The sequence below is a fragment of the Telmatherina bonti genome (assembly GCF_933228915.1).
Source record: "Telmatherina bonti genome assembly, chromosome: 15".
Classification (NCBI taxonomy): Eukaryota; Metazoa; Chordata; class Actinopteri; order Atheriniformes; family Telmatherinidae; genus Telmatherina; species Telmatherina bonti.
In genome coordinates this window covers 20,605,013-20,631,689 of record NC_136613.1, presented here as the reverse complement: position 1 = coordinate 20,631,689, position 26,677 = coordinate 20,605,013, and the positions used below count along the sequence as shown (strand labels likewise).

The 26,677-nt window shown below is 39.4% G+C and overlaps 2 protein-coding genes across 2 annotated transcripts; one reads left to right on the top strand and one right to left on the bottom strand.

The window, feature by feature from the left end:
- Nucleotides 1-240: 240 nt before the first annotated feature.
- galnt3 (UDP-N-acetyl-alpha-D-galactosamine:polypeptide N-acetylgalactosaminyltransferase 3 (GalNAc-T3)) lies at nt 241-5,369 on the top strand (the record flags this gene model as incomplete). Its single annotated transcript, XM_079254703.1, has 10 exons — nt 241-737; nt 1,349-1,521; nt 1,920-2,069; nt 2,240-2,474; nt 2,559-2,676; nt 2,798-2,998; nt 4,440-4,571; nt 4,798-4,899; nt 4,995-5,147; nt 5,256-5,369. 10 exons carry the CDS (start codon nt 241-243, stop codon nt 5,367-5,369), a joined length of 1,875 nt encoding a protein of 624 aa, XP_079110829.1.
- Nucleotides 5,370-8,654: 3,285 nt separating this feature from the next.
- On the bottom strand, nt 8,655-17,255 carry csrnp3 (cysteine-serine-rich nuclear protein 3; the record flags this gene model as incomplete). The annotated part of the gene is made up of 4 exons (XM_079253716.1): nt 8,655-9,853; nt 10,026-10,322; nt 12,748-13,007; nt 17,093-17,255. The coding sequence occupies 4 exons, from the start codon at nt 17,253-17,255 to the stop codon at nt 8,717-8,719; spliced, it is 1,857 nt and encodes a 618-aa protein (XP_079109842.1). The 3' UTR covers nt 8,655-8,716.
- Nucleotides 17,256-26,677: the final 9,422 nt, after the last annotated feature.

Below are 26,677 nucleotides of genomic sequence, written 5' to 3'. Positions count from 1 at the left end.
GCCGAGTTTCTCCTCTCCTTTCCTTCTCTATTTCTTTCCTTACTTAATATATTTAAGAGCTGAGAGCACACAATGTAGTTGTAGTCATAAACCAATGTATCAAAATGTCCATATATTTTAAACGTCTCTGATTTTTTCTAAATTAATGTTTGTCGGTCATCATCAATTCTTTTACTACATTTATTTATTTATTACAGCTGAATCTCAGTTCAAAGCCCTTCTGCTCTCCATCAAAGAACGATGACAGCTCTTCGCAGAGTCCTCCGGAGGCGGCTGCACCCAGTTAAACTGGCAATAGTTTCTCTAGTCTTTGTTACATTTGTGTTCTTCATACAATGGGAAGTGGGAACCCAAAGCCAACAGGAGGAACCATGGCTAAAGGAGATGGCAGTGAAGCGGGACGTCATGCTGGGGATGGTGATGGGAGCTGTCAATAACTTCAGGGATGCAATGCCAAAGATGCAGATCAAAGCCCCCGTGAGGCAGCAGGATAAACCAGACGGTGCATCCTGCCTGCCCGGTCACTACACGGCTGCTGAGCTCAGGCCAGCTTTGGAGAGGCCACCCCAGAACTCTCTTGCTCCCGGAGCTGCTGGGAAACCTTTCCACACTGACTCCCTGAGCCCTGAAGAGCAGAAGGAGAAGGAGAAGGGTGAAGAGAAACACTGCTTTAACCTGTACGCAAGTGATCGCATTTCTCTAAGCAGAGACCTGGGTGCAGACACAAGACCACCAGAGTACGTCTTCATTTACAGCCTTTATGCATTTGATAAACCTTTTAAAGAATAATTCCTGTTGACTTCATTCTGTGCTCAAAGGTGTGAACAAGTAAAAGATCGTGTTTTTCTAAGGGAACAAAAAAATGTTGCTTACTATTTCATATTTGAAGCATTCACCCAAAATGAAACTTGTCACATCCTGAAAAATACCCACATACATTATAGGTGACAGTCGTAGCCACGGTGATATAAATTTGGTCATGTGACATGACTGTTTCACCCAAATAGATTAATTATTTTGGCTTTTAAAAGCAGAAAGCACCGACGATCGCTGAGACGTCGCTTCAGCATTCCTGCCCAGTTTACTGTCGGCCAAATTCAAAGAGAGGCGGTTTGCTACGTCCAAGCACATGCAGTCACTACACAGCACAATCGTAATGCTTGTTCACGACTTACAAAGTCTCTCCCACTCCAACAGGACAGGTATTTCAAAGGCTGACACGCATGCAGCGTCACAGCTGAAATGGATTCCCCACCGGGGAAAGCCTGCTGATGCAGTAACCTGGGTAATTTGCCACTCAACCACTGTTCAGGATGGTCTAATTGTTTTCTTTTTCTTTCTTTTTCAGATGTATCGAGCAAACCTTCAAGCGATGTCCCCCCTTGCCGACCACCAGTGTCATAATTGTGTTTCACAATGAGGCTTGGAGCACCCTGTTGAGGACGGTGTACAGCGTCCTCCACACCTCCCCTGCTATTCTCCTCAAGGAGATCATCCTGGTGGACGATGCCAGTGTGGATGGTAAAAAAAAAAAAAACCTCAATGGGGCCCTTCAGGAGTGCCCTGCTTACTGTTGGTTTCAGTTTCATGCAGCGTACTGGGTGGGCAGCTCTGAGAGGAGCTCCCAGCTTCTGTGGCCTGTGAAGTAGGTAACAACAGGAAGCGAAGGGGTGCTAGGGAATACTTTCCAGAGAGGAATTAGCAGTTATTGGGCTAAGACATGAGCTACTGCATGTAAATAAGCCCAGTGTAGGAAGGACTCTGCCTGTTTGAATCCTTTATGAATATAATTATTTAGCAACCATAAAGCATTCATGAGTTTTTTTCTGAAGTCTTTTTACTCTGGATTCAATAAACGATTCCATTTTTATTCACTTGAACTCTAACGCTGTCCGTTTGACATCCCACGTTGCTTTCAGATGTATTGAAGGATGAGCTGGATGAGTATTTGAAGCAGCTGAACATAGTGCGAGTTGTCCGCCAGCGAGAGAGGAAAGGACTCATAACTGCCCGGCTGCTTGGTGCCTCCGTGGCCACCGGTGAAACACTCACGTTTCTTGACGCCCATTGTTAGTCACACCACTGGTATTACTCACAAATTTAAGCCATTTCACACACCCATACACACCCTTAGCTGTGCAGAACAATGTTTTCTCGAACTAAAAGGCAAGTTGTAAATCATCTAGTTATTATTAAGATGGCAGCTGTGATGAAATGCTTTGTGTCCACACATTAACAGGTGAATGCTTTAACGGATGGCTGGAGCCTCTGCTGGCGAGGATAGCTGAAAACTACACAGCAGTAGTCAGCCCTGACATAACCACTATTGATCTCAATACATTTGAGTTCATGAAACCCTCCCCGTATGGCCAGAATCACAATCGGGGCAACTTTGACTGGGGACTTTCTTTTGGCTGGGAGAGTCTACCAGACCATGAGAAACGAAGAAGGAAAGATGAAACGTATGCCATCAAGTAAGCAACACTTGTTTGTCAGTATACAATCTGCACTCTGTGTGAATGTCTACAAACCTGCACATGAATTTCTCCGTCTTACAGGACTCCCACATTTGCCGGTGGGCTGTTCTCCATCTCTAAAGAATATTTCTACAACATTGGCAGCTATGATGAAGAAATGGAAATCTGGGGTGGAGAGAATATCGAAATGTCATTTAGGGTAAGACATGGCTGATCTGTCATTCTGTGCTGCAGTCTTATTTACCGCTGAGTCTTTCAGCTTTAGCTGCATGGGTCTGATGTGACTGTTTCTGTTTCTGCTGAATCCCATTCACACACAGGTGTGGCAGTGTGGCGGACAGCTGGAGATCATCCCTTGCTCCATAGTTGGTCATGTCTTCCGCACCAAAAGCCCTCACACCTTTCCAAAAGGCACACAAGTGATCGCTCGCAATCAGGTACGACTGGCTGAAGTCTGGATGGACGATTACAAAGACATCTTCTACCGGCGTAACCAGCAAGCCGCACAAATCGCAAGAGATGTAAGTGATGGCTGCGAATCTCACATTCCTCTTAAATCCTTCCAATTGACTTTACTTATTTTAAAGAAGCAGCAAATTGCTCTCGGGGATTGTCTTTAGTACTACTACACATGGCAGTAAATAAGTATTCTCAACACCAGTTATTATCTCCCCATTAAGGCAAGTTTGAGCAAATCCAACTCCTGCCCCTGAATTGCTTACAACAAGCATTAAGTCTGATTATGAGTTACTTAAAATCATCAGCAGGGGAACACACACACTCTCCAAGAGAATAATTCATTATTATAAATCACTATAGGTGAACCTTTTTAAAATGAAACGCTTTCTTTAAAATGGGCAGATTTAGATCACCTATTAGAGGATGAAAGCTGTGAACTGACGAAGAAAAGGCCCTAAGGAAGTCAGCTCTGGTAAATGACTGTCTCGCAGCGTTCGCCAACATATGGTCTCATAGGAGCCATAAACATTTTCCTCAGGGCTATACCTCACAGAAAAGGCCAGCCCTGTCCTGCTGGTTTCAAACAGGCATGCTGTCGTCTGCAGCTTCACAGAATCCACTGTCGGGGCCATCGTCGTGGACTAGTGTGAGTAGAATTTGCCTCATTAGAAGGGGCTCTCGTTATTTAAGAGCATGAGGTGCCTGCAAATCCTTCTAAATGTGTGGTTTTACTTTAGCTAGAAAGGAGCAGTGATGCAATGCTATCAATAGGTAATTAGACATGAGTTGTCAGAGGACTTGAGACAGAATTACTGGCATTAAGAAAAAGTTGAATGATAATAGTAATCAAAGGCGTGTTCTACACATAGAGACAGGCATGTGTCAATTACACTTGGACTTGTATTTGAGTTAATTCTTTCCCTGAGTGCTGATTGACCTGCTTACTTTCTTAAATACTTCAATGTCAGGATTTTTATTTTCCTAGGTACAAAAAAACATAATGTATAAGGTAAATTGTAACTTCAGTTGTTCATAAATCTTTTAAAACTCAGTTTTCGAAGCCCCCATTTTGGGAACATGATCTTCTCATTGGAGCCAATTTGGGGACTTTGACTTTTGTTTTTTCAGAAAACAAAAATCAAATTTGTCTCAAGTGTTAGAAAAAAAATTGACATTTGAAACAAAACTATTTCTCAGTTTTAAATATGATTTATAGTATTATTACTATAAATCACCCTTATTACCCTTATTAATTCCAAAAGGAATTGAGTCATTTGTCTTAATTTGACTTTAATAAAGGTTCATGTGATTAGTAAATCATTGTATTCTGCTTATGTTAACCTTTAACACTCGCCCCTTTTGGAAAGAGAGATATACTTGTAGATCAAAGACCATGAGATCACCACAATCCTTGGTTTTCTACGTAGGTGGCAAATGTTACAAAAACTCACTCTGAATTAAACAAGAAAAAAAATCTGGCGTTTGCTTGTTTCATTGTCACAGAGAACTTTTGGAGACATCTCCAAACGCACGGACCTCCGAGCACGGCTGCAGTGCCAAAGCTTTTCTTGGTATTTGAAGAACGTTTATCCAGAAATCTTCATGCCAGATCTTAACCCTCTCCGCTTTGGCTCGGTAAGATCACACACCCCACCACCAACTATCCCCTTTTCCAAACCTCACAGATCTGTCTAGCCACTGTGGGTTTCCACTTAGGATCTCCAGAGGGTACAGTGCAGTTCCAGTTTAACACCACTAAAGCACTTCAGAGGCATAAGTTGTTTGAACAGCTTGTGCTGGATGTTAGTTTTTCATTTTGTTTCCTTTCACTGCTCTCCCTTTCCCTTCTCGTTTTCTGTAGGTGAAAAATGTGGGCAAAGACTCGTGTCTGGATGCTGGAGAGAACAATGAGGGCGGGAAGGAGCTGATTATGTACCCATGTCATGGACTAGGAGGAAACCAGGTCAGTAAGAAAATGTACCGACAGTCTCTTTAACAAAACCACATGGTTCACTTCTAACCACGCTGATGGCATTTTTAATGTTTCCTGTGCACCAGTATTTTGAATACTCCACACGTCATGAGATTAGACACAACATTCAGAAGGAGCTGTGTTTGCATGGGGCACAGGGGGCTGTGAAACTGGAGGACTGCCAGTACAAAGGCAGGAGCACATTTGTAGGAGCAGAACAAAAATGGGAGCTGAAGGATGTGAGTTTGGTCTTTTGCATTTCCTGTGCACCAGTTTGTGATCTAAGATGCCTCATTTGTCATTTATGTCTTTTAGGAAAATAATTATTTATTTTCTCCTTTATTTAGAACCAGTTACTCTACTTCCCAGGACGGAACATGTGTCTGACTGCCCGCCATGAGCATCCCTCTCTGGCTCATTGCAACCCCTCAGACAGATTCCAGCAGTGGGCTTTCTTCTGAGAGTCCAAAACACCACTTTGCAAATAACAATATTGTATGCATGAGCATACAAGGACACAAGTATTCTATAATGTATGCAGGTTTTTTTTAGACTAATGATTGCATCGAGTTTTAATTTATTTTTTATATAGAGGAACAGAATTGCTGGTGCTGGAAAGTCAGGACTTTGGAAGAGACCATTATGTGCCACTCCTACAAGGAAGCATCCAGTTTGTACGACAGTAAAGATGCACTATGTTGACTAGTGCCTCTTTTCGTGTTTCAAATGTTTTCACTCCTCCAGGTCTTTGCATGGAAAACGGGCAGCATTTGGTATTTTAAGCTGGCATATGTTCCACAGGATTAATGACCTTTTAAACAAGAAATTTGTGCTGGTAACACAAAAATCCCAAATGTGATCCATCAAAGAGAAGGACGGTGGAAACTTAAAATACACCAGAATGACATGCTTTGTCCCTTTAAAAAGTAATTTCCTCTAATGTAAGATCTCTTATTTGGAACCATCCAGTGCCTTGGATATAGTTTTATTTTCTTTTAACTTTCTGTTTTTCTGGGTGTGAAAGTGGCTGGAAGTTGGTGGTGGTGTGCAAATTTTAGGTTTAATTTAATTTTGTCTCCTGCAAATGATATACACAACTTCTGATGTTTTTCTTTTCTTTTTTTTTTTTTTTTTTGCTTTTCATCTTAAAGCATTTTCAATCCAGAGATTCAGTAAGAAGGAAGGCTGATTGAATGCCAGTTTGTAACTTGATTAAAAGTGAGTTGGGTCTTGAAGAATAACTACAAAACACAGTTGCCATGTTTAAGGTGATTTACTCTTAAAATGTCTCAATTGCAGCGACATCCTTTAGTATTATTTAAATGTTTATGCTTTGGTGTTTTTAAAAGGTTTCAAAATGATCACACCTAAAGAGCTTTATTTGCTCAACAGCCTGAAACTCTTTGTTTAGACATCTTAACAGTCCATACACTCATTCCTGGTGCAGGCACTAGTGTTTAGATGGCTGTGAAAATCTCATTTGACTGGTTTAAGATCAGATTGAATGTCTTTTTCTTTTTTCAAATGGAAGCTGTTTTCCGTTGTCAGAGAGCCGCGGTGTTAAGAATGATTTTGAGGTCAATAAATTGAGTTGGGTAGTGATGATGGCCACGTTGTCTTATTCATCCCCCTGGTCTGCAGAGGGCGCCTCAGACCACAGGGTCTGCACTCACTCAGGCCTTTCCACACGATGAGACACCAACTTTTCAGCACTGGTTCCCACCATCAAATAATTTTTCATGAAATTTATTTGAAAATTCTGTTTAAATGATCAACAGCAACAGAAACAAAGATGTAGAATTTATTTACAGCTGGAAACCACACATTTAAAAAGTTTTGTACCTTTGTGCAAAACATATGCATTTCACCAAATATGAAAAAAAGAATCAAATCAGGCACATGAAGATTTACAATTCACAACACTCAAGAAACAAAAGACAATTGTAAGATATTGAAGAAATTTACTCGATACAGACTTTAAGTAAACCACAATAAATACTCATTTCAATATACCATTCATAATAAATATTGGAAAATTAAACCTGAACCCAGGATGTTGAACTGAATGAACTGTCAGTGTATTTTGCCTTCTTGCACATTTGCTTTGGCACAATTAGTGTACAGTAAATGCCACTGATTGCTTTAAAGCAGTTTTTACTCTTCCTCTGTCCCACAAAAGGTGGTTTTGGAGATCCAAGACACTCAACATCAAAGCTGTGGCACTAAACTCTGATAATGTCAAAGCTGCAGGTACTGAAAGCTTGAAAGAAGGGCGATCGCCTGTGTTCATGCAGGAGCGGTGTGAAGAACTTCAGCCATACTGTAAACTACTTGGTTATTGCAGTCAAGAATATGTTGAGCAGTCACTTAATTTTTTTTCAGTTTTTCAGTAAATTGATGAATAAATGTTAAAATGTTATTTACACTTTTTTGGTAAGCAATTTTATCAGTCACATCTGGCTTTTCAATCGTATTTGATGGCTGACATGACTCAGGAGACATCTAGTTATTTTCATAGCTAAAAAGTAGAATTATGATTACGAAAACAAGCTCTGATTGTCAACTTTGAATTAGTCTACCCCATATACTACTGCTAAACACTGTGGCATTGTTCAGAGTGAAACCAGAAGTGCTTTATGTACAAGTAAGTACAGTCATAGGCGGCTGTATCGAAAAGAAAAGTTCAACATTCATTGCACTTCAAGAGAACAAGCAGTATCTTTACTGGAGTCGTGAAAAACAGAACTTTAATGTTAGTAAAATGTTATGCCAATGGTAACTTTGAATCAGTTAATTTATTATTTAATTATAAATTAATCATGTGTGGAGTGAATCATAGTTTGTTCTTCCACTATATCATATCACTGTTTTCCTGAAATGCCTTAGTAAATACAGGTAGTTTCATTTGCAGTGACACATGCTATTTATTTGATTCTAAGCGCAAACTGGGAGGAAACAAGGATTTGTCATTTCAAACCAACTGCATGCCACTGGACCCCGATATGTATTATAAGTGACAAAAGCTATGAACTGATCTGATTTGTTTATACTGTTTTCCAAAGTTTTTTTTTTTTTTCATGCTTTTCAAAATCCATAAAAAAGCACAAAAAACATGACATAAAAGAACAGCATACATGAAAAACACTCTGATGGATGTACATACATATATATATATATATATATATATATATATATATATATATATATATATATATATATATATATATATATATATATATATATATATATATATATATATATACACATGTATACACATGTATACATATATATATATATATATATATAAAAAAATATGTCCCCCGCCGAGATTCCCAAAACAGCATGCACATTCTCAATCAAAACATTTACCATATGTAAGTATACATGTATAATTTATCAATAATAAATAAACTGACAGTAAACTTTTTTTTTTTTTGCCCATTTGACACATACAGCGGACATAGAAAAGTTCCATCTACAATACAACATCTGCTTGAAACTAGAACTTTACATCTGAAATTACAAGATACATTGCACAGCAGGACATAAATTGTTTTGTAATTTTTTTTAATCTGTTCTATATTTTGCAGCTTAAGCACAAACATCATTGTGGAGAAATCTGCAGGGGAAAAAAAAGTTCCTCAAAACAGTTTTCATCACAAACCTATGGCTTTATAGTTACAGATGAAAATGTGTTAATTGCTTCAAAATGTACGGTCAGATTAATGAGCAAAGGCAATGGTCATGTTTTTTAGAATAAAATGCCACTTGGTCAGGCTAAAGTGAACACATTGAAAGGTGAGGTCCTTCAAATGGCTGCGACCTCAGGGCAATGGTCTGGTAAAGGGAGGTTCTTTGTATTGTTTGCTAGTAAGGTCAGGTCAGAATGTCTATTAACATTTGACTCCTGTGGAGGCGTTGCTGCTGTCATGCATGAGCCGTGGCTGCTGTAGGAACCCTGGCTGTTATTGTTCAGGTAGTTTTGAAATTGTGTCTGGTTCTGGTTGTCCGGCTGCTCCACAAATGCTGCCTTGGACAAAACCTTTTTTTGGTCAGGTGTGTAGCATGTCAAGGATGCAGCAGGAGCACCACCAGTCAGAGTGAAATGGTGATTGGTTGTGTACTGTTCCTCGGTCTGATTAGAGTAGTCTGTGTATTGGTCAGCAGGCACGCTGAACGCTCCCTGGGCCACGCTGCCATTGGTTGTATTGACTGGATCTTGGAATAGTAAGGCTTCCCTATAGGCTTTGCTGGGTTGGCTGGTTTGGCCATTGGAGCTGGCACTGGAGTTCCCCAGCTGATAGTACTCAGCCGAGGAAGAGTTCATTAGGTAAGTGTTCCCGTTTATGTGGTTATCGTGTGCCACAGAGCCATCAGTATAACACAGCACAGAGGACAAGGGCACCACTTCGGTGTGAGAAACCGCCGGGGTTGTCATGTCGTCCTCAAAATTCTCAGACTTCTCTGCATCCTCGTCATCACCCTCTTCTTCAGAGTCACTGTTAGCCAGGCTTTGTGTGCTGGAGTCAGACAGCCCACTGCAAACGCTGCTGCTATCCTCCTCATCTTCCTCATCCTCATTCTCCTCTTCCTCCTCCTCATCATCTTCATCCTCCTCCTCTTCGTCTTCATCCTCTAGTGGCTCCTCTATTTCTTCTGTAGCCTGCAGGTGCATGCTGGCTGTCTGTGGAACGGTGTCCGACAAGGAGTACTCCAACCTGTGCTGTGACTGGGCAAAAGGGTTTCCGCTTCCCAGGTCATTAGCGTCACCATGGTAACCATTTGTTGGGGACGTTTGCTGCTGCTCGCGACTCTTCTCCAGTTCCAGCTTCATGATGGTGTGCAAGAAGTGGGTTCGAACACGTATGGGATTAAACTCTACTCTTCCTGTTGAATTGCTGCAGCCCTCTTTTGTGCAGCCGCATGGAAAGGACATTCGATCCACCTTAAAAAAAAAACAAACCACAACAGTCTCTGTGTCATGCATGTTTTTTCATAATGCTTAAATGTTTCCTTTGAAGTCAAGCCCTGATCCCTGCATCTTTTCTTTAAACTTATGTTTTCCTGTTCACAAGAAAAAATATAAGAGAAGAAAACATGCGAATCATGGAGTTTACCTGACATTTGATCCCTGCAATGCTGCAGGCACAGGTCTCTGGGTCACAGAAAACTCTGCAATCGCAGCCGCAGTCCTCCCTGGACATGCGAATGGTCCGAAGTTCATGTTTCTCCTCCACGTCAATCTTCTTTACCCCCGAAGAGCGCAGCAATGCGCGGCGCTTTTTAGTGGTAAGAGGCTGCAAAAAGAAGTATTCGTCCACCTCTGTGTTGTCTAGATCAATGTCATCATCAGAGATGTCCTCTGCCGTGAGCGTGTTGGCCTCCTCAGACTCCACTGTGCCATTCTTGGTCAACTAAAAACAAGAAGGGGAAATATCCAGTTACCTTTATAAGAGAAGGTCTAAACCTATCACTCTTTCTAACTTGTCATTTGTTTTTGTCTCCTCTCCAAAAGGAAATTTATTTTCACAATTCATTTGCTTTTTGAGCCTCACAGACAGCTCATCTTCAACTAAAATAGGTTATAATGGGTACTAAAGATTTAGTAAGAATCACTAAAAATTTGTTGCACAATGCTTACAGTCTTACTATTTTAAAAAAAACATTTCCTGCAAACACATTTTGATTCTTCTGTATGTAGTATTAATAAAATTTCATCATATGTACATGTTTGAGTATAATACAGTTCAAATTAACTGAACTTTTTTAAAAGAACCTTTTCAAAATAAAATAAAATCTTGGGTAAAAAAATAAACAGTCATAGATGACAGACGATACTGTTTAGTACTGTAATGCAGATACTCCTACTCAATCTCTCTGTGCTGATTTCCAGGTTTCACTGGGGAGGAAAAAAATAGCTTTCCATGCAGATAAAAACTCATCAAAGTTTCATCAACTAAATTATTTAGATAATTTTATAATCTCAATGGATGAAAAAGTTAGAGTATATTTAAATTAAGATCTTTGAATTTAGATTAATAGGTGGCTGACCATTAGATATTATCAATAAAAAAAATTAAAGCTGCTTATTACCTCCACCAAGGCAGAGGTTATGTTTTTGGTGTGTCTGTCTTTGAGCACAATAACTCAAAAAGTAATGGATGGATTTTGTTTAACTTGTCATGAGATGTCCAAAATGGAATGAAAGAATAGATTTTTGTAGTGATCTGAATCACAACCAGGAATTTTTTAAAAGGATTCTTTACACGTGCAGGGAAGCCAAAACATACGGGAACAGAGGTGAACTTTGTTACATCAGGGTGTTTCAGCTGGGAAAACAAAAGCTTGCTAAAGCACAACACCAATGAATTTATGGTGTCAATGCTAATAAAATTTTCTTCGATCTTTATAAAGTTTCCTCTGAATATTCCAAAACATTTTACTTTGGGTTGGCTGTCATAAACATAGTTGCTCCACAGACAACAAGAGATTGTTCTTCAAACTACGAAAAAGACAGAAAAGCCTAGAAAGATGTGATAACTGGAAAAACACTAATAAGAGTGTCAATGCTCACAGTACATCTGGGAGTTCTTCAAAATATTTAACAGATTGTTCAGATCATTTTGTGACTGGTGAGTTAAATCACTCATGATATTATCATGATATTACTATATTTAAACTTCTGGTTGTTTTTATAGATTCCAAACAACACCATAAAATGGCTGGTTACAGAAACAATAAACATCTGTTGGTGGATTTTGTGATGTTGTCAATGTTTCTTAATAGCAGCTCCTTCACAATGTGACAGAAGACAGAGGAAGGGGCATGCGTTCAGTCCTCCTGCCAATAGCATAGCTTCGCCTTGTATCTTTTTCTAGCCTTGACACCAAGGATATAAAGCCATTATGGATAATTTCCTATCAAAACTTCAAACTATAAGAACAAATTGCACACTTCAACATGGACACTGGCATGATGCAGGGTTTGTTTGGTGTAGGTTAGCGCCTGCCATTGGGGAGATAGGGATAAATTTGCTATTTGAACTTCTAACTCAGACTACTGCTCACAATCATTGGCAAAAAAAAATCAAAAGTACTTCTAGTTTATTTACTAAATCTTTTGGAATTTATTGTAACGCTGCATATATGAATGACTCGGTTGTCACTGTTGCGTCTTGAGATGCTATTTCATGACAAGTATTAAAATTCATTACAGCTAGCAGAGAGGTTGGTTGGGACACACTGTGAGGTGTGACAGACACTGGATTTTATAAATTCATAAAGTTCTTACTGATTTCTTGCCCTCTTACAATACATCACTATTATTCTTTAACTTGGAGAACCTACTGAAAAGATTGGCTCATATTCCAGCTGTCAGCTGTTTTGCTGTATGTGCTGTACAGTTTCTCTTACAGTGTGTCTGTAATGTGTAAGAACCTACAAAATACCTTCAGTAGGTTGTTACACATTACAGGAGTACAGTCTTGATTAAATCTGTCCCTTGTAAATATACAATTTTACAATCTCAATTTTATATCTTGATCTTTTTATGTTAATAACTTTGGTTTAAAATAATTATACTAATTTATCTCAGACATTATCTTCAGCAATTTGTTATTTTCTTTTACTTGTTCTAATTTGATTTTTTTCTTAAAAAAAAAAAAAAAAAAATCAACGAAGCTGTAAGTTCCCACACCCCCTTAACGTTCCTCTAGTTAAAAAAACAGACATGTACCTCCTCATAGCACTTAATTTCATAATAGTGTATTATATTTTGTGATTACAAAGAAACAAAAACAAAATTCACAAAACAAAAACTATGAAAAAACAAAGCTTTTACCTTGAGTTTGATAGAGTTGAGTTTCTCCTCCTTCAAGTGATCTCTGAGCATATCTCTGTGGATTCTCTCCTGCTCCAGGGCAAACTCACCCAGGGAGTACTGTTTGACCCAGCTGTGCCTGTTGGACATGCCCAGCGTGCTTCCTCCCTGGCTGGGCACGCTGGTGAAGCCCTGCCGGCGGCCGAAGTAGTACACTGTCACATTCTCAAAATGCACCCTTCTAGTCCGCAGGCGCTTCTCCCGCTTCAGTATCGAGTCAGCTGCAAAGAAAAATGGAAATGTTGAAAAAGTATCTGTCATTTTTGGTATAAAATCTTTTCGACAGGTCATTTATCCGTCGTGGAAAGATTTAAAGCTATACATTACAGCATCAAGTAAACTCAAGAACTACTTTGTTTAAATTATTTACACATTCTTTTATGTTGGCAGAGATCACTTTAACAGTTGTGTAAAACCTGTTTAAGAGCAGACGTTTTATAGTAACATGGGGCCGTTTTTAGTGTGTCTTGTCCTTTAACAATGAGCTATGAGGAATTTTCCCTTGCTGGCTTTTACATATCTTGAACTTAGCACAGATTTTTCAGCCCCTCCGCCTCACATTTGAGTCCCCAGTGTGTCTTTTTAAGGAGAGCTCTACAAGGGGGAGGTGCAAAGAGGAGGGCAACATTGGAGCATAAATAATCCCCTGCCTGGCCCAAAGAGGAAGAGCGGTGGTTCACACAGAAGCAGCATTACCCAGTGTTCAAACCCCACCACACAGACATGACAAATAAAAACCATCTGGTTCCAGCAGCTCTTCCTCCTGAGCAAGACAGACGATGCATTTAATGACAAATGAAGAACGATACTTCTAAGCAGAGCTGACTGCCATTATCTTCAAAAAGACATGCAAAACATTTTATTGTAGGCGTAAGAATTAGCAGATCTTGAGGTATGGCTAATTACTTTTCCTGAACATGTCAATATTAAAGTGTGTAGCCCATTTTTCACACTCATCTTCCTCGACTCTTTAAAGACCCAACATTTTGACCTGACTGTTTGGCAGATACATTACCACTGTTTTTCACTCTCACCCTATCAATCCATCAGGAATGGGAACTAAAGTCACTTAGAACGTGACTGTTTCGCCTGTGTGCCCAGACAGTCATCATGCACAGCTGCCCTGTAGCTTTCAAGCTCCTCACCTTCAGATAGCTGTAGATTTTTAGCGCACCACCACACTTATGTATCCAAGTCTTTTTATATAAGAGCTTATTTTTTCAACCAATTTGGAAATACACATGGTGTTATGAGTCCCCTTCTTTGCAGAAAAAGTAAATAAATGCCGTCTTTTCTTTATTAAAAATGATCTCTGCATCCCTTAGAAATTTGCAGAGGACACTTTTCTTTTCTAATGGATTATAACTGTAATTATTTTTATACAAATACACTTCAAGCCAAAAATGACTGTAGAATCTTGAAGTAAAAGGCCTCTTTTTAGTCATTTTCATAACACAAAGCTTTATCAAATCTCAGATGTAACGTTATCTTAATAAACCCAGAACTACATTGGCAGATCTCTTCTGTACTAATTTGTTTCATTTAGCTCAGCTCAAAACGTTTTAACTGAAACTGCTGCACAGCCGTAGATTAACCACATAAACAACTAATTTTGTTTTTGTTTTTTTTATTTAACAAAACTGTAACTGAATTTTTTTTATGCCTTTTATTTGAAAGCAGCTTGGTCAAAAAGTGAGAGACATTGATGACATGATGCAAAAAGCCCCAAAGCTGAATTTTGAACCTCGGCTGGCTGGAGCTTCTGCCTCTGCACACAAGGAGACTCCTCCAGCAGCTGAACTACCCAGTGACCCATGCTTTTCTGTTCTTGATGGAACTGGATTATTACATATTACCATTGCCAGGCAACAGTGGGATGGATAATTGTTTTGATACAGCAGGGTAGTTCCAATTCAATAGGAGAAAGAAATTCAATCAGGAACTGTAAATTATTACAGCAGCATACACACAAAATAAAAAAAATGGATGTGTAAAATATATAAAATGACTATAAATGATATATGAACAGCTAAGTTACCTAACATATCAGTAGCCAAATAAACAAGGTCATGATTGATGTGTCAGAACAAACTAATTCGGTTTGAATTCAGGGGGTATATGAGATCTTTTGACAGGAAAGGTTGCAGTGAGCGCAGTGTGCAGGTATGACGGCTGACGGAAAGGCTGTTCCACTTTAATGTTCCTTATCTCTGTTCTGAATGGTTCTAAACAAAGTTTTCTTCCATTCATCAAGATGAAAGATGAAATAGTGTTGTCTGTTTATCACACAAACAAATGATTATATTTCATTAAACGTTGAAGCAATTAAAGCATGGACAGATAAAAAAATAATGATATAAAATATGGTCAAGTTAGAAATAACTAGACGGACATGATGGCCTAATCATCATTGATCGATCATCATTTTTGCCCCATGAAGGATTTCATATTAAAAAGACACTGTAAGACAAGAAACTCTAATAGAGATTATGGATTTTATTCACATGTTTGGTTCAGTATAAAGACAATTACCAACATTATTGTCTTGAATAAGCTGAGCAAAATGTAGCAAATAAATAAATAACAAAAGGGGGCCAAGAACCGGGCCCTGAGGAAGGCACCTCCTCGGCTAAGCCACTAAGGAGGTTAAGATATGCAAAGTAACACTAAAGTTCTGTTAAAGACGCATAAATGCAAAACACTAATGTCATAAACTAATACCTTGGACTCAGCATTGATACTCAGTTCAATATTAGTTTAATATGTTGAACTAATACCCAGGACGAAGCATTACAATGCTGATTGGTGTTATCAAAGGCATTACTTAAATCTCACAGAACCAAAACCAAACAGTCTCCTCTATCTGCACTCAGCAGCAAGTTATTAGTCACTTTAACAAGTGCTGTCTCTGCAGTATGAGGTGCTCTAAAACGCAGACTGGAAACTGTTAAAAACACTCTTATCACTCATAAAATGCTATCAGCTGTGCAGAGATGGCTTTCTCCAGAACCTTTCATAAAAAGGACATCAGTTTGTAACTACTTAAATGTAAGTGGTCCAAATTACATTTCATTAGCAGTGCATGAACAAATGGCATGTTGGCAACTGTCTGGAGAAAAACCAGAAGCCAAAGTGTTACTTTAAAATCTGTATTATAACAAGACTCGCTGCAGAGAATAATTCTTGAAGCAGCCAGGTGGGAACAATGTCTAGGATGCAGGAGGAAGCCTCCATGTAGGAGAGTGTAAACTCTGATTCTATTGAAACTGTGTAAAGGCAGGAGAATTAACAGAGGGAATGAACCCGCTGGATCTCAGATCAAATTTTATTTTGAAAAAGCTTTGTGTCATATTTTTTTGTAGATGAGGGATGAGTTCCACCAGCAAAATAAATTGTCTTTAAAATCATTTCAGGAATAAGCCATTACATTTTGGTGCTATTCCAGATCAACTTCTTTATCAACACATGGCATTTGTCAAGGAAATGCCTTCCTAGTTTTATTTTTTTTTATTTATTTTTTTTACTGTTTAACTTAATAGCCTCCCTGGTCTGGCACCTTCGTAAAGTGTGCTTTCACTTCACTATTGCTAAGCAACATAATAGTTGACATTTGAAGATGTGGGATCTAAGTTATTTTTCTCCACCGGTTTTGAAATACACACACACACACACACACACACACACAAACACCTACACTGATACACACAGCGATCAACATTTTCTTAGAAAAGGGTATGAAACTGCATCCCAAATTTGTACCAATCTTTTATTCCTTTTTTATAAAAAAAAAAAAAAAAGATTCATATAAAAGATTTAAAAAAAAACAAACAAAAAAAAAAACTAATGAACATGTTTTGTTAATAAGTGGTTGCTCCAGTGTTCACATAGTGGTTAATCTACAGTACATGTACAGTAGCAGCTGCGCTAAACGCCCAGCTTGAGACAGCATCAGCTCATTCCTGCCTGGCCCGCACGTTGATGCTGCTCCTAATGAGGGAGGCTGCTTGTGCATGCTTCCCCCTTTATCACAGCACTCGCCGCCTCTCCTCTCTTATGCACCGCCTCAATTCTAAATTCACATGATACTCCCTTATTAACACACAGGATATTTGTTTCCTTTGACCTGCATCCTGTAATGATTGTGAGACAACAAAATCAAAATGGCTCTGCAAGTTATTGCAGGCCTGATTAAAAATCCCTTTCGCTTTGTTTATTTTGACATGTAATGATGACATTAATCTTTCTGTCAATAGGGTGCAGTTGGCATGTTAGAACAATGCATGCATTTGAAAGACGCAGCACTCACGGGTGAAAGGACCTGAGGCAGAAGGGTTGACACTGTCGCTGCTATCCCCACTCTCGCTGCAGGAGACCTCATCATCAGACTCCCGCACAGAGGAGCACGGGGAGGAGGAGGCTTCCACCTCCTCAAATTTCCTCTTCAATATTCCACTCATGGCCTGCCGCATCTGCACCTGAAACCGAGAGACAGCAGAGGGGCCACGCATTATTTAATATCCAGGTTAGGGTCTTCATAATCCTCAGTTCACTCAATTAGCCACCAATCCGGACTTCACCACTTTCACACAAACACACACACACACACAGAATTTCTCCTGCTGCTGTCCCAGCTTCTAGGCGTTCCCTGGGCCATTGATCACCTTTGCACAAAGGAGCAGAGATGGAAGGAGAAAGCTGCTAATTGCATACTATGTCTGCCTAACAGGAAGTTCATTCTGTTGTTTGATTGATAGGTTGGATTAAAAGACTGACTAGAACAACTTGTCTTACCCTAAAACCTGTCTGGATGAACTTTTGTACAAAATATAATTCACTGTAAAAAACTGAGTGGATTGGAGCTGTACCTGTTAAGTAAAATAGTAATTATTAACATGTACTGGCTTAAAATGCATGAAAAAGCACCTACAGAAAACGGTATTCAGCTTTCTCTAAAGGGAAGTTATGAATTCTGATAAACTGCTATGAGGTGTGGTGATATGTTTTTGTTTTGTTTTTCCAGGTGCAAACACACATTTCTGTACAGCTGTGCAATACATGACTTTATAGATGACACAGATGTATCACTATCCTGTACACCTGTAATGAGCTGCTTTTAAATCAAATACCCCCCCCCCCCCCCCCCCCCCCCCCCCCCACACACACACACACACACACACACACACACATACAATCACAAAAATAGCCTCAGGTGAATGCCGTTTCAGCCAAGGCACCACAGAGGCAAAAATCTATACAGTGAATTGCTACAACTGCTTGTATAATCTTCTGCAAATGCAACCAATAATCACATATCACAAAAGATTCTAAAAATAGTGAAGAAGCAGACATAATCACTTCCACAAAACCTTTCACAGCTCTGTCAACAGTGACGAGGTCCAGCTATGCTATGCACAGCCAGTGAAAAATAAGCCTTTTATCCAGTTTAATGTTTATGGAAGTCACTTATGCAAAGGTTTTTGAAACAGACCACTTCAATGTCAAGTGAGAGAGTCCATTAACTCTCCCTGAACGATGATGCAATTAGAAAAATAAACAAGAACAGGCTCATCCATTAAATACACTGTTACACTGAAACGATCAAGCGATGCATCATTTTGATTTCTGCTTTTGCTCCCGTCTATAACATCGTGCCATGTACACTTTGATAATGCAGGGCTAGTTGGATATTTTGTAAAAAAATGTAGACCTTTTACACACCAAAGTGCAAAGCCTTGTGTTCCCTGTTTTAAAAGCTGTAACTGGAACATCGTGTCACAATTCAAAATAGCATAGCAGTGCTGCAGCAGCATAGCAAGGATTGCTATGACTGGCAGTTTCTCCCTCTCTGCCTTCTCTCTGAAAACCTGGAATCAGTAGAGACAGCATGCATCTTCAGCCAGTCCCACTCTGTCTATCTGCCAGAGCAGCTTGTGGGGGAGTTCCATTCACAGACAGCCTCAGTGCTTCATCTGGGCACCGCTATCAAGTCATTACAGATGCAAATGCTGCCTGAGAGAGAGGTGCAACCCAGAGTGGGCTAGCAGTGCCAGCAAGAGGGTCATTGTTCCCTGGAGGCTGTGCTTGTTCAGTGCAGTGACATGGCACGGCTAGAATTTGGAGAACTTCCAGAGTCAACAGCTCTACCTACAATTAAGGAATGTGAGGCATCGTCCATGTGGAAGAAAGAGAAGGAGATAGGAGTCAGTCAGGATAACCTAATTGAAAAGATTTCTCTTCATAAAGAATTTATGATGATTTGGATGAAAAATACGTGGCTGTATCCTGAGCTGGAGGGAACTGTCTTTTACAGTCTACGAAGCAAACTAAACAGGCTGACCAGAAACTGAATATCCTCTCCCGTCTGAATGAGCACAACGGGTCTAAGATTAACTAGAAGGGGAATACATTACATAATCACCTCTTGTGAGATTTTAAACGCTGCTAATATAATGAAAAAAATAAAGAAAAAACAAAAAAATTATTTCTTTTACCTTCCCATTTATTGGTGCTAAATACGAATGGAAATTTCCACCAGAGATGACCTGTGCAATTTCAGTCCATTTCCTAGTGAGGGTCCTAATTAGATACAATTGTTGGAAGCATATTTGTACGTTTAGCCCTTAGCTGATGCTGCACTAGGCTTTGATACCAAAAGTGGTTTCCATGGAGATTCTAATGTACTCTCACAACCAGTGCTTCCCCATATGGCAGCATTTCCAGTGTTAAATACTGTGTGTGAGGACACTTAGCAACAAAGCAATGATGTCAGAGCAAATTCTGTTCATACAGTTATTCCTTTCGTAGATTAATGTGAAACAGATTTGTCTGCTTTTTGTTATGACGGCATGAAAAGTTCAAATCTTGACACATAATGGGCAATGACATCATAAACCACAGAGCAGCGGGTGATATACTGTAGGGTGAAACCTCCTTCATTGTGGCTAAATAAACAGAAATTGATGCTCCTCTCCAACAGCTCTTTCTTTGTCTTCACTGTTGCCTTACCACAAATCGAGGCTGGGCAGCACACACTATTGTAAAAGGGAGAAAATAATGCAGCAAGAGCCAGCTTGGAAAGCCCCTCCCTAAGTTTGCCTCTGTGTGAGCACACATCGAGTACAGATACCAACTCTTATCCTTGATCAACAGTGCTCATAGCTTTTGCATCCCAAATGCAACGATTTTCCTCCCATCATTCACAAAGTTCCCACTATCACAATAAACTGATCAACCCACACAAGGCTTTAAACGCTCATCCTAAGTGATGCCAACAAGCCTATGGCATCTGGAGCAAGTCATGACACATCAATCCTACTATGACTACATTGCACTTCTGCATATGTGTGTGAGAGTGCGTGTGTGTGTGTATTAGCACTTACAGGAACAACTGACCTGTATCCACTGGCAGAGTGTGACTCCTTTCACCTCTTCTCACAGTGCAGCCACACAGTCACAAATGTGACTATTCAAAAAAGGTGAAACATGATGAATGAAGAGATTCCCATTTTGTTTCAGTCCACTGACTTGCAGCGACCCCTAAGCTCCACGGGCAGGAGAAAGAAGGGTGCAGGAGAGTGAGGGAGACTAGTAATTTTCCAGCTCTGACTGCACTGTCGGTACCATATGCTTTATTGTTACAAGACGACAGTCTTTCTCATTTTAACTCCCTCTCTGTCACTGTGTTGCTCTCTCCTTCTCTTTCTCTCTTTGGTCACACAAAGGCTCATTAGCTGCAGCCGGCTGAAAGGCAGGAGCCTGACTGGAGCAGAGTGGAGCAGAGCAGAGGCAGCCTGTGAGATCACATGGGTGGGATGTCTGAGAGAGAGAGTCAGGCGTGCCTCTGCTACTGCTGTCTGCAGATATTTTTACCAACATGAGTTGGAGAGAGGGAGGAGGGCAGCAAAGGGGGGTTTTGGGGGGGGGGGGGGGGGGGGGGGTTAGGAGGGAGCAGAATTGGGGGGGTGGCAAAATGTTGAAGAAATTGATGAGGGAAGGTATGTGAGAGATGCAGGGCAGTGGGAAAATGGGGCAAAGGGGGTCTGACAGAAATGCACAGAGAAAGGGGATTCACAGGGGAATAATGGAGAGAGAGAGGAAAAGGTAGAAAATGGTGAGGGCAGGAAAAAAAGAAGAGAAGAAACACATGATGCCAAGAATATTACTATAGAGTGTTTGTATTTTGAACAGGAGAATTTAGGGCAAAAATCAAATTTTAATAAATCGTTCAGCTGATTGTTAGCAAAGAGGTTTTTCTTAAGCAAACAGTCTGGCAGATAAAATCTGCTCGCACGTTGCTGTATAGCTGGGAGAGTTTGAGATCAACACAAACGACCTCATCCACAGGAAATAAGATTTGTCAGCGCTGAAGTGAATGTGCTCCTGACACTTCCTATTCCAGGAAGTTCTGCTGAACAGTTACTGGGGCCTCAGCTTGTGCAGTGAAAGAGCCACTATCCCATTCTTGCACTCAGTTGGATCGTATGTCAACATAAAAGGTCCGGCACTTCCTCTTACAGGATAGCTTTAAGCCTAGACCTTTTTTTTTTTTTTTTTTCCTCGAGAGCAACTGTAGTATTAGAGTTATTACAAGCAAAGGCCAAATTTCTGAGCACAAACACAGACATAATACAGCTCTCTTTAATACTGTACAGCAGGGAGCAGAAACATTTGAGATATTTTTAATAAAAATAATATCCTTCATTCTATTTTTACAGCTCTTATTAAGATACATCTATTGTGAGTGAATCTGGTGAGTCTATATAAGACATTTATTGGCAACTCCGTAAAAAAAAAAAAAGATTTGTGCTTTTCCTTCTGTGCAGCTTTAAGAAAACAAATGCAATTTGTCCTTGTGATGCTCTGCATTCTCTCCAGAGTCTTTGCTGTACCTCGGCTTTACAGCGCTGCACTCTTCCTCCATCCATGCCTCACACCACCTCTCTCCCTCTGACATCACCACGTCATCAAGCCAGTGATACATATTACAGGAAAGATGATACAACTACAAAGATAACGACCATTTCAAAACATAGATTTTTATAGCAAACAACCATGACATCAGTCGAATGATTTGTTGAGGATTAAACACTAATTGCATTGTAATATTTTTATACAACATACTAAACTAGTTAATTCAGTCGAGACTGCAATATTAAAAAAGGACCAGATACAACAGCAAGGAAATTACATTCCTTTTAAATATGAGGTTTGCAGACAGAAAGCCAGAGGAAGAGTGAGGAAGAGTACTGACTGTACTCTGACAGACCTTGCTGAGTGTTCAAAGCTTACATTTAGCTATTACAGCTGAATCAGAAAGACCACAGAACAAGTAAGCGCTTCACCACTACTGCAGCAGTAAAAAGATACACATAGACACACACACTCACACTGATACAATTATATAAATCACAGCTCTAATAATAAATAAAAAAAATGATATGTCTATTTTCTCTAACTAATTTTGTCATCATTTTAACAATTCATCAATAATCTTCATATATTGGATGGACACAGAACAGTATAAGCTACTCAGACTAATGAATATTTGCTGTTCTTATGATGGTCTTTTTTTTATTTATCATAATTTCACATTTAATATGTCCAGTATGAGTTTCTCTCTTCTCTAAAAGACCATAAAAAAATCAGTGCCGGTGTCTTTGTCATACTAATAGCTGGTAACATAAGGAATTCATACTTGCTGGATTTGTTATGTCTAAATCTACCAGGCAAAAAGAAAAACTAATAACTACATCTCTGACTTAAATAACATCTGCATCCTATGTTTATATAGTGGAAATTGGTAGATACAAACAAATACCCAGTTCTGTTATTTATTATATGGTCCAAATAAAAACACAGTTATATCAATCTGTTTTCTGCTACTTGGTTGCACCTCTGACCGTTTTCTCCATAACCTCTTTTGTCATTTCATTAAACCATCTTATCCGATAGGCATTAATTATAAACTTCACACATTTATGCTATCTTATTACATAAAAATGCAAAACACAAGCTGGGGATGGCATTTGTTCCACCATTGCACCAACTGCAATTGTGACCTATATTTGCTCCGACTTCAAGAGGCTCTCTCATCTGAATGAAAGCAATTGAAAATGGCAGGCAAATATAAACAAAGAGAGATTTAGAAGTTATTTAATTTGATGTTTTTAGTCATTCTGTAATCGTAGGCAACTGCTTAAAGTAACAAATAAAAGTGCATTTTAAAATATGAAACATCCACGTGTTTAATTGGACAAATAGGAGAGTCAGCTCTGTTGTTTTTTAAACATTAGAGATACAGGATGTGGCTTTGAGTGAGTTGAGTTAAAATTAAACATCTAAAAGCAATGACCTCATAATGTCCTCAATGTTGTTGCTTCAGTATGGGTCTTTGAGCTGTCTGGATTCATTAGGGACATATAAGCAACTCTTTAGCAGCAAAGAAAGAAACAGGAGGGAATAACTGTACATCACGACCCTTATTCAACCTGCTACCCAATGAATTCAACTCACATCATTTCCAAATACCATAAAGCCCAGATGGCAGACATATTTACCTGCTGCATAATGTTTAAGACCAAAACTATCAAAGGAAAAGACAAAAATGCAGATCTCAGTCCTGTGTAAAGTCTATTTGGCGCCTGTGCCGTGTCAGTTTGTAGGTAGGTGGTGATGGTCCAACATCCAGGCCAGCTGTTTGAAAACAGTGCAGTCTCCAGTTTGGACTCGCATTTTCTTTAACCTAGCTTTGTTATCAGATTGATTAGCTGCTTACTTTGTATTTGCTCTTTAGTTAGTTTGAGGTATTAAATATTACTTGTTTAGAGTTAGATCAGCATCATTAGGCACCTTAAAATGAACGTAATGCGGATAATCTCACTTTCCTTGCCTACTGGGATGACCCCAATCATTCAGCAAATAACGCTAAACCTGTCACTGATTCACATTTATTTAAAAGTTCTGATTTACAAAAAGAAACCAGGATTAAGGCACAATAACTTATTTTTCCATTTATTTCAATTTCATTATCACCACAAAACTTTGTTGTATTTAAATCTAAACCATGTTTTCTTTAAAACTTAACCATATAGTTTTGGTGTTTTAAACGTTAAGACACAATGAAATTGTTAAGAATGAAGTCTATTAATAATATGAAGAAATAAGTTACCAAAAAGTGACTGAAATGGTAATTTAATAAAAGCTGAAAGTCAAATTATGCTAAAAAACAATGCAAAAATGAAGCAGGATGACGTGTCTTAAGACAAAAACAGACAAACCTCTGCTTCCTTGGTGAAGTTAAACTCACACAACCACTAAATCTCATGTCATGTGGTGGCAGTTGTCAAGAGATCAAACATACTGCAATATAACATACAAATTACGGCAAACAATACATCACACATCAAACTACACCAGAGAAACCGAAAAAGGATTAATTAACCTCATTTCCAGAAATTATACTGGTACTAAAATTCCATGTTTTTCCAATAACAATCACTAACCATTTTTCCACTACAACTTCAGTTAACAACACACCTTTGATGAGCAATATTAATACAAAAGCTTTGCTGAATGCCTCGAACAGGTAAAACTATATTAAAAAAAAAAAAAAAAAAAAAAAAAAAAAATAAGCAGTTAACTGTATCATAACAGCACAACTAATCATTTTTCAGAGAGGAAAGACTTCCTGAAAGATTAGGTTAATGAAAAAAATTATGTTCACAGTTGAAGATGCATCAAGTCATCCAGCTCTGCAATTTTAAGCTCATTTGAGTCCATTGTTTTGGGTGGCTGGCAGACCATTTGCTTCAGCCTGGCTCTGTACCTACAGGCAGCTATCTCTGGTAAACAAACTAACAGGATGAATGAAGAAAAACTGGAAGCTAGATTCCAGGAAGGATACATTCATCCTCATACACACTGTTCGCTGGCCATGTGATGGCTTTGTTGGGTTCGGTTAGATTTGGGTTTCTTGTGGCGGAAAAAGCTAATCTATTGGCTTCCCAGTAAGTTACACTGAGTACTTATGAGGTTGTTGTAGATCTTCCATTTCTAAGAGATTTATTAAATTAATCTTAATAACAACAGCTACCTTTGGACTTGACTCAGGTAAGCCAAGTTCAAGCTTGCTAACTAAACAGGAAATAGCAGAGATCCACAGCAAAATACAAACTATTAAGCATTTAGTAAGCTGAGGACGCAGACACAAAAAAATGTCTAGTAAAGTTTGGACTGACTTCAGTCAGGAAGCCATACATCTAATGAGATCTCCTGATTAATGGACACACAGCACGTATATCTTTGCATTGTTCTTCTCAGAGAGGATCATATTTCTTAATGAGTTTGGGTGGATACAGATTAATGAAGACTATGAAAATGAGCTTCCTTGTTTTGTCTGCTACTCCCAAATGTCCATGTCATTCAATATGTTTGGCCACATTACAGGCTACAAGTGTTACACAATACACATTTATGCAGCCCAGATGGCTTCTGCAGATTTCTTGTTTTATTATTTCTTTTTTCTTGAATAACATGAGAAACATTTTTTTTTTAATTGCAGCAGGATTCATAACTAGCAGGATAAATAACTAAAGGTGCATTCCAATAGAAAATGCAGAGCAAAGACAAACCCTGCAACCACAAAAGCACCTTATTCATGCAGCCAGTCTGAGGTTGTGTGTCGGACTCATCCATCACGAGTGTCACACACAGCCATAACCAGCAAAGAGGAATAAAGAGACAGAGGCAGGGAGAGAAAGACTCGGGTCTCAGCTGGACTCCCCTGAGGAGAGGCTGTGGCCTGGATGATTATACAGCTACAGATGATGTCAGTGGAGGATCCCAGCCACCGAGAACACAAACGCACCGCTCACATATTCATTTAAGGCATTTTGTAGAAAGGATGAAGCAGCTTCCTAAACCATACACAAAAAGGCGGCAGAGTAGAGCAAGCTTCGTGAGGGGTTGGGGGGGCCATGTGCCTTATTGTGCTCATACAACCATCGTGTTCAAGGATAATTTAATAAACATTTTTGTTCTGTCTCTGGAGGATGCAGTTGCAGGGACCATGAACCAAATATGAATGGATGCTCTGGGTGGTAAAAAAAAAAAAAAAAGAAGAAGAAGAAGAAGAAAATGCTTCCTTATAAAAGAAAGAAAGGGCAGAAAATAATCATTGTGCTAACGTTGCATTTCAAGCTTGTTAGCATTGGCCTCTTACCATGTAGTTCAGGTCACAACAGCAAGAAAACATTACTGGTCAGATGGACTTGTACAAATAGATAACTGCCAAGTATCTTCTTCTCCAAACCTCAGTCAGCCTTGGAAGAATAACACGTGCATGCTACTAATGAAAAAAAAAAAAAAAAAAAAAAAAAAAACTCAATTAAACACAAAGGAATCCATTTAAGGAAATGTTGTGACATCTACAGATTTATGCAAATGAGCCTTCACATACACTCTGTACATTTGTTAACTTGCACTTGCCTGAGGCTGCAGACAGATCTGCTCCACACACATGAAAGTGGGGTGGAGGGGTGGAAGAGCGAGAGGGGATGCGAGGGGGTGGGAGGGAGTGTAGCCCACTGTTCAGCACTCAGCACACGGAGGAGCTGCAGTCTGGTGATGCCTGCTGCAGCTTCTCCTCTGCAGCTACAGCACTGGGAGTCATTGATCTGTTCTTTCTCCTCTTGCAACAATAAAAGAAGCACGGATCCTGATTAACCACATGGGTTTAAAGAAGAAAGGACGCCCCTGTGCTCCATTTATGCATGCACCAGTTTTACTATTACATCTCAGTTAATCACAAAGAGCCGGAGATGGCTGCCGAGTGAAGGAGCCAGTGTATGACTGCTTTCTGGTAAATAACTGATATTCTGGCAACAACTTGTTG